Raw genomic sequence first — 13384 nt, forward strand, 5'->3', positions numbered from 1 at the left:
TGACTCATTGGGTTCTGAACCTCTCCCCAGAATCTTCTGCCCGACTGGACTTTTGGGCACTCACTCATCAGCTGTCATCTGGAGCACCACCTCTTCCCCTTTCTGCCAGACCACATGTGACTGAAGGTCTGCTTGAGTCTTTTTGTCTTTGTGCCCATTTGTCTCTCTTTCAATTTGTCTGCTTGTTCGTCTGCTTGGTAGTCTTTCTGTTGCATTATCTGCCTGCCAGTCTATATTTCTTTTATCTGTCCTTTGGGGTTTATATTTGTTGGATTGTGTGCTTTTCTGAATATTTATCAAGCACTCAACATGTAGGAAATTATGAAAAAGTCAACATTAATGGCATCAGGTTCGTCCAAAATGTCCCTGGCTGTGGATACATATCTGGCTGCATGTCTTCCTCGATTGTGTGTGCATTATTTATGTTTGTGTCTACATATGTGAGAGAGACTAACCTCTGATCTCTACATGAGCAGGTGAAGTCGATTGTGTCCAGGTACCTAAAGGAGAAGGGGCTGTCCTGCCAGGAAGATGGCTGTTTCTCACATTTATGCTGCTTCTTTCATAATTATCAGGAACTTGTGGTGTTCGCCCCCACCAATCACTGAGCTGGTGGGTGTACAGTAAATAAATCCCAGTGACATCACCACATTTAGCTGAACCTCTTCTGTTCTGTTGCTATGACAACATGGTTAGCGATGCTAGTAATTCACATGGTGGTCATGTATTCACTGGCCATGACTTTTTGTAGAAAGTTGACTCTTCTCAAGCATCTCAGTGTATCATTAACTCAGGAGACTCTGAAAGATGATGTAAACATGCTTTATGAATAAGATCTATTGACTGTAAAGGTCAAAGTTCATTTCTTGCTGGTTTGTCACGTTCCAGTAATTTAATGACTCATACTTGACAAATTGTCATTTCCGGGTCATTTCAGGAGATCTGTTGAAATTTTAGAACTATTAGAGAGATAACACATTCTGACAGATTACTTACGTTTTGTCTTCTCATTTATAATGTGAAAAATACTAAAGTAGAGTCTGTAGGATACAATAGTCTATGGAGACATATTGCATTGGAGCAGAGGAATTTACAGTAAAGGGAAAAGGGTTTTGTGTTCATCTCTGGTGTCATTGATTACTTTTTGTCACACGGTTTACAGGAAAACATAAAACACATAAGATTACATCACAGGATAAGGCAAGACCAAAGGAAGACAATGTACCAGACAATGTCATTTGACACAGCAGTAATGACATCAGCGCTGGGAGGTGTCACTTCTTGCCCAGAATTTTGATTCTGTTGTTACAACCGTTGGAAAGATGTATGGAAAGAAACTGCTGCTCTGTATGAAAACCAAGAAAAAAAAACTGCTGCTCTGACATAGTAAAAGTGAACTAAAGCATTTCTAAAAAGTATGTTGTGTTATTGAGGGAAAAGTTCCATATAAAGATAAGGCTGCTTCAGTTGGTCAGATTCTCACCACATTTTCTCTATTTCTGTTTGGCACAGCGTGTTCAGTAGAGGCTGATGGAGAATACCTGGAGACACTATGAGCCGGTGCTGAAAAGTGTCCTTGCCTTTGACCTGCTGTAGAGCACACTAGTATTGCCAAGTATTGGAACCTCCAGCAGACCCTCGGTGCTCATTCGCAATCCATCCAAATTCAACGAGGCTACTCCAGTGGGTGGCACGGATGTCTGTCTATTGAGTCAGAGCTCCAGCAGTAAAGACAGACTGCTTAAGTGTTCCACTACCTCCCCCTCCTGGTGAACAGCCACCAGGACGACTTGAATCAGCTTTGGGGATTGGTAGCTGCCTGGACATGCATCTGTTGCTGCTTTGTTAAACTACAGCAGCACAAATGTGATCCCTTCACCTCACAGTGTGAATTCTCCTCAGTGTGCCTCTTATGCACACAATTATACAGACTTGTAAACTCAGAGCAGCAAAATATCAATAACTGTCCTTAATCGCTTGTCCAAGTCAGGGTCGTGACAGTCTGGAACTTATCCCAGAAGCACAGGGCACAAGGCTAAGTTGGGTTCACGATGGACAGGACTCCAGTGTATCACAGTGCACAGTGTGACTACATACATCTGTTCACATGCTATGGGCAATTTAGGCTCTGCGCATCATATTGTAGCAGCAAAGAATACAAGGACTATGGGTTGGCTTAGCCGTACATGATATAATCACCTGGGAAATGGAAAGCATGGGAAAGAAGTACATCACAGGAGTGTGTTTCAGATCTGCCATAGAAAAAAATGGTTGCGCTTCCAAGTTTTCTTCCACAGTGTCTTCCCCTTCCTTCTTTCCTACCTCTGAAGGGAGAGTGGAAAACTGCAATGAAGATATGAAGGAGGTTGGGCTGGAGGCATGGAGGAGGGCAGCTCAGACACACACACACCTTTTAGGTGTGGCTTAAATATCAGCATTTATGGTTTTTGGCATTCCAGAGAATGAGCTAAACAGGCTAAAAGAGTGAGTGTGTGTGTTTGTGTATATGTGAGTGAGAGGACTATGGTATATTATGGCAGACGCTGTTGCAAAGTGTGTGCCACCAGTCCAGGACCCTGTTAGCCCCATTGAGCGTGTGGGGGCACTTCGGTTGAAGCATGGCTTCCGGCTAAGTGCAGCTAACTTGGAGAAAGCCCACCAGAATGAGACGTTGGTGGAGGAAGGTTACCAGGTCACCATGACTGATGGACAAGAGGGTAAGGTGCAGGCCAGCTGTTCAAGCAAAGATACAGGCACGCTGGAGGAGCCTGTTCCTCCGGAGGACCCAAAAAATCCGACTGAACTGCCGACACAGGAGCCCCCTCAGGAAGAGCTTGCAGGTCCCAAAGAGGTGATGTGTGATTCCTGCATTGAAACCCCTCACCCGGCAGTCAAGTCCTGCCTCACTTGCCTAGTGTCCTACTGCCAGGACCATCTGAGGCCTCATTTGGAGAGCGCCCGCTTCCAGAAGCACCGGCTAGTAGAGCCGCTGCGGGATCTGGAGGGGCCCACCTGTGAGGGTCACCATCGACCCCTGGAGCTGTACTGCCACGTCGATGGTTGCTGTGTGTGCCAGGAGTGTGCCGACAAGGACCACCAGAACCACCCTACTACCCCTCTGGGGGAGGCTCGCCAGGAGATAGAGGTACGAGTCCAGTGACACATGTTGGTATTTAACTGATATAAAGAATGCACACTTGAGTATAGCAGACCCCTCACCCTTTAGGGTAGCCCAGGAAGACATGAATGTAGATCGACCTTTCCAAAAGTACAACACAGAACAAGGGCTGCAGTTTCTTTCCCTATGGCTGGAATTCTGCACATCTATAATTTTGTCCTGGATATAACAAAACCAGTAGTTGCCATTTTTCACACCTTAACCACAGTCTTACACTGTCACAGGTACCAGTTAAAGCACAAACAACAAAATGCAGTCCTGTAGTTTCTTGAGTCGGTAAAAGCTCATAAATTTCCATCGTATTTGACAGCTTTATGTTCTTTGTCAAACCAGAATTCCAAACTGAATAGAAGACTGAATATCCATTTTGTGTTGAGACGAGTTTTTGAGCTGTTTGGTTCTGAGAAGCGAAGGTTTATTCATGGACTGGGGAACAAACATCCAGTGAAAAAATAGATGTAAATGTTTCCTTGAGCCTACCTGGAATTATAGAAATGTGAACATGCTGGAACAGACCACTGCACACTAGATAGATTCATGTCTGTTCATGTTGACTGGATACCAGCAGGAGCTTCTAAGAGCAAACAAAAATGCTAAAGTATTAATTCGTACTACCACATATTAACATTATGTAAACATTTTCAGAACTTAGTGTCTCTAGATAATTAATGGTAAACATAAAGGGCCTACCTTGATATCTAAATTGCGTATATTAGTGATAATTCAATTACCGTGCAATTTTCAAGCAATATAGTGTGTTGGAGGGGGACGCGGTGGTGCTGTGGGTTGGACCAAGTCCTGCTCTCCAGTGGGTCTGGGGTTCGAGTCCTGCTTGGGGTGCCTTGCGACGGACTGGCGTCCCGTCCTGGGTGTGTCCCCTCCCCTTCCAGGCCTACGCCCTGTGTTGCCGGATTAGGCTCCGGCTCCTCGCGACCCCGTATGGGACAAGCGGTTCGGAAAGTGTGTGTGTGTAGTGTGTTGGTGGAACGGATTATTGGTGAAAGGGTGAGGTTTTCAAGTATTGATGGCACGGTGGCACAGCGAGTGGTGCTGCTGTCTCACAGCACTTGGGGGGTGTGAGTGGACATGGGTTAAATACCTGCTCAGTCTGTGTGGATTTTGCATGTTCTTCCCGTAAGTGTGTGGGTTTCCTCCAGGTGCTCTGGTTTCTGTCCACAGTCCAAAGACATGCTGTTCAGTTTCCCCCATGTTGTGTGAGTGACACAGAGAGACTGTGTTTCGCTGATGTATGGATGAGTGACCTATTCTAACTGGTGTATCTAGCAGTGTAAGTCACCTTGGTGAATAAGGTGTGTGAGCTGATAACACTACATAGAGTTCATTGGAAAGGGGGTGCGATGGCGCAGTGGGTTGAACCACGGTCCTGCTCTCCGGTGGGTCTGGGGTTTGAGTCCCACTTGGGGTGCCTTGCGACGGACTGGCGTCCCATCCTGGGTGTGTCCCCTCCCCCTCCGGCCTTACGCCCTGTGTTACCGGGTAGGCTCCGGTTCCCCGTGACCCCGTATGGGACAAGCGGTTCTGAAAATGTGTGTTTGTGTGTTTGTGTGTGTGTTTGTGTGTGTGTTTGCGTTTGTGTTTGCGTTTGTGTGTGTGTTTGTGTGTGTGTTTGCGTTTGTGTGTGTGTTTGTGTTTGTGTTTGTGTTTGTGTGTGTGTGTGTGTGTGTGTGAGTTCATTGGAAGTTGCTTTGGAGAAAAGCATCTGCTAAATAAATAAATGTAAAATCCAGCACACACATGCTGTCTGAAACTGCTTATCCTAGTCATGGTAAACCGGAGCCTAACCTGGTAATGCAGGGCTCAAGCTGGAGGGGGAGGGGACACACCCGGATGGGGTGCCAGTCTGTCACAAGGCACCCCAAACAGGGCTTGAACCCCAGACTCACCAGAGAGCAGGACCTGGCCAAGCCTGCTGCCCCCCCCAGAGTCCAGCAGTGGGTCTGAATTGGAATGAACAAATTTGTAAGTGCTTCAGAAGATGGAATTTAAAACTGCAGACATGTTGGTGCCTGTTGGTCGTGGTATTTCCTACAATGTGCCTTTCGATTTACCTTTGTGTGGCTGTGTATATGTGTCTAGAAAGAGCTGCTGCAGAAACAAGCAGAGCTGATAAAGATGCTGACTGCTGCCGAGAATGCCATAATCAAGCTGCAGAACAACACCAACTCTATCAAGGTACGCAGGAGGTATTTACATCTACGTCTAAATACTAATCAACTGTAGCATATAGTCAACTGTGTTTCTTTGTCTTACGTCTTTGTTCAGCGCTCTGTGTCACTGTGTGAGAAGGGTGCTCCATAAAAATGAATAGAATAGAATTGAACTCTTCTGATGAAAAATATATACACACACACACACACACACACACACACACACACATTTTCAGAACCGCCTGTCCCATACGGGGTCACGGGGAGCCAGAGCCTAACCCGGCAACACAGGGCGTAAGGCCGGAGGGGGAGGGGACACACCCAGGACGGGACGCCAGTCCGTCGCAAGGCACCCCAAGCAGGACTCGAACCCCAGACCCACTGGAGAGCAGGACTTGGTCCAACCCACTGCGCCACCGCACCCCCACATGAAAAATATAGACTTTAGATATTACAGCTGCTCATTTAGCGGACACCTTTGTCCAAAGTGAGTTAGAATGTTAAGATACTTACAATTATGTACCCATTTATACAGCAGGGTAATTTTTTCACTGAAGTAATTCAAGGTAAATACCTCGCTCAAGGGTGTTACATCCAGAGGTAGGATTGAGCCCTTGGTTTTTTCACTCCAGAGACAGCAGCTCTAACTGCTGTGCTGCCTGCTGCTCCTCAGAACAAGATGCAGAAAAAATGCCTTATACCCTATTCCTGAGTACAGTGGGATTTGAACTTGCAGCCTTTTTGACAAATGTATAGTTCTTTATGTATTGCCAGTCCTGCTGTGGACACTAACTTGCAGTAGTGGGTGAGTGAATGCTGGCACTGCCTGTGAGATCACTGTTTAGAGTGACAGGGGGACAAAGTCACCCGACCATACATTTAAAAACTGAAAAGGATGAGCAGCATGTTTTCTAACCATTGTGTGCAGCTTTTTAATATTAAATATGAATGCTACTGCCACTCTAAAAAAGGTATTTTCTTTTTTTAAATTAATGAATAGTTCAGGTGACTGATGATTATAAGGACAATACTTGGTGTAAATGTTGAATTTAAATAACATACAGGTTGTCTGTCTGTTACTCTTTTACTCCTATTCTGCAGAAATCAGTGGCGGAGGTTAGTGTTGGCGTCGACCAGCAGTTCTTGGTTCTCCAGGCGGCAGTGGAGGAGGCCCAGAGGGGGGTGAGGGAGGTGCTAGCGGGTGAGGAACAGCAAGCACTTAGGAAGGCTGAGGGCATCCGTGGCCACTTGGAGCAGAAGACCACTGAGCTAAGGAGGATATTGGCCCAGGTGGACAAACTCAACAAGAATACAAGCAATGTGGATTTCCTGCAGGTGTGTGGTCAGTAGAGAAATGGCCTGCGGTTTGCTTCCGAATGAAACCATCTAACTTTACTGCAGAATGAATGTTTGCTGAAGAATTGAAATGCAGTCTTTCTTGCTACAGAAAGTCACTCTTTGATAGTGTTAAACAGATGCCTGTACAGGCATGCCAAAACTATTTTATTAGTACAACCATCTAATTTTTTCCAGTTTTAGAGTAGATACCCATTTCAGATAGAGCTTAAAATCAAAGATTTTGTGATTTATTTTATGCTTTTGTTCAAATGGCTGAAATAGAAGATAGAACCTATAGCTAGTTTTATGTAACTGGGAGTTTTGAATGTGGTTTCAAGTGACTGATGATCTTATCTGCACCTATGGTGCTTTCTTGTGCCTTAGTGCTTGATATGATCTCCTGCTTGCCCACCTGGTGTCCTTTGCTATTCAGTCAGACTCCTTGAACAGATATGTAGGTCTCTAGAATGTTCTGTCATGTTAATATGAAGGATGCCTGTCATCTTATTCCCTCGATGGTCACTGCAGGAGTACTGCCAGTGGAAAAAATCCACCGTAGACATCTCCCTGCCTGGGGTTTACATCGATCTGACAGGCCGTCTGGCAGCTTTCAGCCACGTTGTGGTCGAGTGCACCCAGGAGCTGTGCAGCCAGCTGCTTTCCTCTTATACGGACAAACTTGCAGACATGTGCAAAAGTGGTGAGTGTGGACTGACTTCACAACTTCAGACACAGTTATATTTGGCAGAAGGGCCTTGCAAATAGAAGGAATTTTCTAGAAAAGCAACACAACACACATTATGATTGATGGGGCTCCTGAAAGTATCATTGGCCTGTGTACCTCAGCAATACTCAGGCAGTTGTCCAGATTGAAGCATCCTGATGCAGCTTCTGGGTGTGCCGATCACAACAGACAGAAACAGATATACAGATAAATAGATAGAAAGATTTGATCCCAGAGGGAAATGCACAGTCAGTGATGACCAAATATTTCTCATGTGCTCAAACTTTCAGAGAAATTGGCTATCAAAACAGCAGTCCATGCCATTATTGCTGTGAATAATCAACCCTCTGACCCTGCTCCACGGGTTCGAGAAGACTTCCTAAAGTGTGAGTGTCCTCTCTGAACATGCTCATGAATACAGATTACAACTGTCACTACTCTGATTAATTACTACCGAAGGAGAAATGAAACCTTTTTAAATGCTCATTCTCATTTTCCATTTGTGCTGTGTAGATGCCTCAAATCTGACCTTTAACCTGAACACTGCACACATGTTTCTGCGGCTTACCAAGGAGAACCAGAAGGTGGCTAACACGACACCGTGGCAGCACAGCTATCCAGATGTGCCGGAACGCTTTGAGCACTGGCGACAGGTGCTGACCGTGGAGAGCTTCTACTTGGGCCGCCACTACTTTGAGGTGGAAGCCAGGGGAGAAGGCGTGCATGTGGGCCTCACGTACAACAGCATTAACCGCAAGAGCCAAGGCAGTAGTGGCTGCATCACAGGCAATGACTTCTCGTGGTGTCTGCAGTGGAAGGGACGGAGCTTTTCTGCCTGGCATGCTGATGTTGAGACACCCTTGCTGGAGGACACATTTGCAAGGGTTGGGATCTATGTGGACTATGATGGGGGAACGCTAGCCTTTTATGGTGTGGCCAATGGAATGATCCTCATCCATAAGTATCAGGCCGAGTTTCTGGAGCCACTCTATCCAGCCTTTTGGCTCCCAAAGAAGGAGAGCGCTGTCTTGATATGTGATCCCAGGGAAGCCCTGCCTCAGAGTGGCTCCACTTTCATGTCACCACCATCAACTCCGTCATCCCCCCTAGTCCCACACACTCCACTGCAGTAACACCCTCCTCCCTAAAACCTCCAAAGCAAAATGACTAATCTGGTCTACATGTTTTATCAAAAACAAAGATTATGAGACAGATATAGTGCCTCCATGTGCCACTAAGATTACTTTTAACAGTACTGTTTTGTGTTCACTTTAAACGTATGTCTGACATATTTGAGTCTGACTGATGAGCAGGTTCTATGATTAAAACTTCTGTGGTATTGAAACCTGTTGCTTGAAGATAATTCAGAGTCCTTAAAAGTATTTACGAGTTCAGTAAAAATGCTAAGGTAAATTATAGTCCAGTTAAATCATTTTCATGGTCTTTTCAGCAAATGCATTCTGCAGTTCATGTTAAGTTTGCAGTGGTACAGCAATAAAACCCCTTCTGGAACTTGTGGTTACCAGTCAGTTCTTTAGCTAATGTTTTCTGCATGGTGTTATGAAATTACATGAAATTAGGACTTTTCTAAATATGTATGCATCAAAATGTAGACACATGAAAGAACAATACAAATATGTTGTAGTAACTCTATTTCATATTACTACCTTATATTTTCTTTTCCAGTTGTATGTAATGTGTAGTCAATGGTGAACCCAGAATGCACAAGTCAATCCCAAAACAGCCCATACTGTTAGTATAGATCATAGTAATACTTTTATTGCTAGAAAATTAATAGTAATTTTCTTTTTTTAAAAGAGATTTTGATCTGAGAAAGAGGAAAATTTAAGAATATGCTTACTAATTTCTAAACAAATGGTCACATCAAAACAAATTAGGTTCCTTTTGACTCCATTCTGGCATTCTAAAACGCATACCTGAGGTCTTCGAATATGTATTTAGTGGTACAGAGTCACAAAATGTAACATCTCGTAATGAAATTAATTTATTTTAAATTAAAAAAAATATATTTTTACAAAACTTTCCCCATAGAATGTACAAGTGGGTTATTTTTTTTACTCAATCAGCTTCCAGAGTGGGGTCATTTGCTTTGATGTGGTTTATCTCATTATTTACTGGGCCACAGTGAAAATATAAAATGCAATGTTTTGTAACAATAAAATACAGAGAATTCCATCTTTTTACAAAACTTACCTCTTAGGATGCTCAAGTATTTTTTGACCTGTACTGAGTTTAAAGAAATGAAAACAACCACAAAATTTTGGTGGTTCAGCTTCAGGCCATTAAAATCCAAACCCAGAGCACCGTGCACCACATTGATGGCTGAAGTGGGACTGGGAAGGACATGAGAGACTGGATTCAGGAGCTGTGGAACACCGAAGAGGAGGAAGGGGAAATTGGCGCAAAGAGAGAAGCCAGTGGGATGATGGAATGGCGTCCGGCAGAAGAAGAGCCTACGACGGTGGAGATCGAGGTGGAGGAGCTGTTGCAGCACACGGGTGTCGAGGGGAACCCTGGGGAAGCGTATGCTATGGTGAAGATGACGGAGAAGAGCTGCGAGGTGCCTCTGGAGAGGGGCAAGCAGGTTGAGTGGGGTCTCTGCGCCCAGGGTAAAAGCGGCAAGTGGAGGCATCAAACTGCTGCCGAGCGCGGGTGCTGGGGAAGGTTGCCCTGTGGAGACCAATGCTTTCCTGAGGACGTTGGACGACGTGCCGGATGGTGCGGAATAGCGTACCTCGACAACGGACAGACAGGGCTACGTAGTCGAGGTGAGCAAATCTTCTAACGCGAATTCACTCACGTGAAGATATCGCGCCTTTTGTGGAGAAAGTGCCCTGCCTGCCTGAAGCCCCAACAAGCTTTATAAAGAAAAGGCGGTGAGGCGGAACAAATGCTGCAGAAGCAGGGAGGATGTGCAAACAGAGGCAGCCAGTTTCACAAGCACTGCGGCGGACTTGGTGTGTGGCAAGGCGGCAGAGGCGTGAGCAGCAAGCAGGGTGGCCTGCACGGGTCCTTCGTCTAAAAGTGGTTGAGTGGTGAGAGGTGTGTCGACCCGACGGTCCTACGAAAGCCGGTCAGCTGCAGGGAGTACAAAGTGGTTGGCGACAACCAAGTGGGCACCACTAAGCCTGATACGTGCCATGTTCATGGAAAAGAGCTGTGCTGGAACCGAGGCTGGGCGGACAAGGGACAAGGATGGCTGCCTCGGCCCCTAAGCACGTTGCCATGGCGAACTTCTTTGATTGTCCCCACCCCAACAACCAGCGCTGAGCGTCCAGGACCTGCGCTCCCGACTGGAGGCACATCTGAGACAACACCGGACTGTGGGACATTCTGCAGCAGGTAGCAGTGGGGATGCTGCATGTTTTTTGATGGGGGGCAATGTAACGACTCGCGTTACTCTGTGTCTGAGCAGAAAAATGTTTATTGTAAATAGTTGAATTCTGGGTAAAATGTGATTTAGGTGTTCAACCACTAGGGCAACTTAACGGGGAAAAATATGGGATAACTGTTGTTGCCAGTAGAAGAGAGGAAAGAAAATAAGCCTGGGAGTGCTAAGCAGGCTGGGAAGGCTGGCGTGAGGCGCAGGTCCTTGAGGAAACGGGGTCCTTGGACCAAGAGCATTATTTCTCTGTGTGCCAGTGTTCTAATAAAATGTTCATTATGAGTGCTGCCTGTGTGTCCTTCTTCGCCTTATCCAAACCCGTAGTGCTGCGTGCCACAATATGTTTCTGGGATGGCGAACATGACATTAAACAAATTTGCTCCAGCAAAAAAAATTATCTCACCTCTTGATTTTTTAAAATATGTGCAACAAAGCTAAGCTTGACAGTTTAGAAGGTAATCAAAGACGGACTTCACACTTGATTGGCTTGCCTGAGTTTAGTTCACTGACTGCAGTCATTTAGTCAATAAAATGCCACTTTTTATTTACTAATAGAATCATGTTTTAAATGTATAGTAATAATTCATCTCAGTGTTTACATCATATGGATTATGTAAGTTTTTCTGAATATGAATGCAATAAGGCCATCATTTAACAGAATTCAGCTATAAACAGAGAACAGTATACAGTCTTCATGAAGTTATAAATAGGTGAAAAACCCAAGTTCAACAGATCTTTTTTCTTCAATAGAACTATTTTCCACCACAAAATCACAACGCACTTGAAATCAAGCTGCTGTTTTGGGCTGAACATACTCAAGTTTGTTACTCATCATCATTTTTGCATGAAATCAATGATACTGCCAGAATGAGAAGAAAAACAATCAGTTATGCATTAAAATCGGTGTCATCGTAAACTGGGTTTACGAAGTGAACTCCTGAGCTTGTGACAGTGATGAAGTTCACTGGGTCAGGGGTGTACAGCCCCAGTTCAGCCGGCATCATCACTGGTTTGTCAAACATAGGGTTGTCAAAGCCGTGGTCCAAAGGTCCACCCAGCTCCCCGATCTCATTAGCCTTCCTCCAGCTGGACAGTGAGGGTAGGCTGGGAACTTTGATGATGCCACGCTGGAAGAGAAAGCCCAAGAGGAGCAGGAAGGACAGCAAAAGCAGAATGCCCACCGTAATGCTTGCAACCAGTCCCATCTTGCTCTCTGTCACCTCGCTGCTGTTCCCTGAGGAGGCCTTGAACTCTGCACTGGAGATGCCCAGATGTTCCCCCTGCAAGAGGGCATCCTTCACAATTTCACGGGCCAGGTTTTCGGCCACCATCCCTGACTCAGCTCCTGTTTCTCCATCCAGAAGCAACAACTGTACCTCGTCTGCTGCTGCTCGAGGGAGCAATCTCAGGAGCCAGTGGATTTGAAACACCTTGGAAATGGCCATACGGACATGCCGGTAAGGTGGCTGGATGAGGAAGAGGTGCTGCAGGCGCTGGCGGTACGACTCCAGGTTGAACATGGATGTGCTTTGCAGGAGGACAATAGCACCACACACATTGCAACAGTGGCCCACTGGGTGTAGTGGCTTTCTGCAGTCTGTAGGTGAGCACGTCGTGGCTGCACAGATCCTGTCATGGTTTGCAGAGTTGTCACAGGTGCATCCGGAGGCATCCGTACAAGCCGGCTTGCCAGGATAAACTGAGGAGTCCCCATGAAACTGGAGTCGGCCAGATGGGGATCCCAGGTACCGGGTGAATTCCTCATTGGAGGTGAACTTATACCCCAGTATGGACAGGCTCCTCACAGGCACTTCTGGCTTGTTGCCTGTGGTGTCCACGCGAAAGGATGAAGATGCATGAAAGACAACGTCATCGTGTGGGCAGGGAACACTCTCATCGTGCACAGAGAACAGGAAGGAGCCCTTCTCCAGGTCATCCCAGGAAGTGGCAGCCTGCCACATGGATGGATTAAACCACTGCAAGTCCTCTGAATCTCTGAAGATGACCGTGCTGCCCGGTCCACAGCCAGTGTCTCCACTACTGGCCATGAAACCTGCTTCCTGTGACAAGATAAACTCCCCATCCAGAGGTAGGTTCATCTCCAGAATAGAGTGGGCTGCCTCCACATACACAGACACTTCCCTCTGGGCCAGGAAGTGGATTCTGTCGCTGCTGCAGGGTACGGTTCCTTTGTCCCAGTTAGTTCCGTTTTCAAAGTTGGTGTTCAGGAGCCACTGTTTGTACAAAGCACTGGTCCTGCCTAGAAGACAGAGGAGCAGAAATCCGACCGCCGCAGGAGACATTGTGGTAGTCAATGTAGGATGTGAGAGACAGCAAATATGACCTTCGTTCTCTCAGGTGTGACTGTCACATGAGCACAATGTACCCCAGGAGAAAGTTGATGATTTCCAGCAGAAGTGGACAGTCAGTCAAATATTGACAGCAGTTCAGCAGTAAAAGATACACTTGAATTTTTATTACTTTAATGGGAAATAGGAAATATGCAATATTTTAAAAATTATAAAATGGTAACAAAATTTAAATTTTAGAAATTAAATGGACAAGAACCT

At 45.8% G+C, this 13384-nt stretch overlaps 2 protein-coding genes across 2 annotated transcripts; one reads left to right on the plus strand and one right to left on the minus strand.

Moving 5' to 3' along the window:
• The first annotated feature begins 2462 nt into the window (after positions 1 to 2462).
• On the plus strand, positions 2463 to 8905 carry LOC108922525 (tripartite motif-containing protein 16-like protein). Its single transcript, XM_018732715.2, has 6 exons — positions 2463 to 3145; positions 5276 to 5371; positions 6448 to 6681; positions 7213 to 7384; positions 7699 to 7794; positions 7922 to 8905. The coding sequence occupies exons 1-6, from the start codon at positions 2534 to 2536 to the stop codon at positions 8539 to 8541; spliced, it is 1830 nt and encodes a 609-aa protein (XP_018588231.1). The 5' UTR covers positions 2463 to 2533; the 3' UTR covers positions 8542 to 8905.
• Positions 8906 to 11446: 2541 nt separating this feature from the next.
• On the minus strand, positions 11447 to 13119 carry amn (amnion associated transmembrane protein). The gene has a single exon (XM_018732718.2). It carries the CDS (start codon positions 13115 to 13117, stop codon positions 11702 to 11704), a length of 1416 nt encoding a protein of 471 aa, XP_018588234.1. The 5' UTR covers positions 13118 to 13119; the 3' UTR covers positions 11447 to 11701.
• Positions 13120 to 13384: the final 265 nt, after the last annotated feature.

This window comes from Scleropages formosus, chromosome 3 (assembly GCF_900964775.1).
Source record: "Scleropages formosus chromosome 3, fSclFor1.1, whole genome shotgun sequence".
Taxonomy (NCBI): domain Eukaryota; kingdom Metazoa; phylum Chordata; class Actinopteri; order Osteoglossiformes; family Osteoglossidae; genus Scleropages; species Scleropages formosus.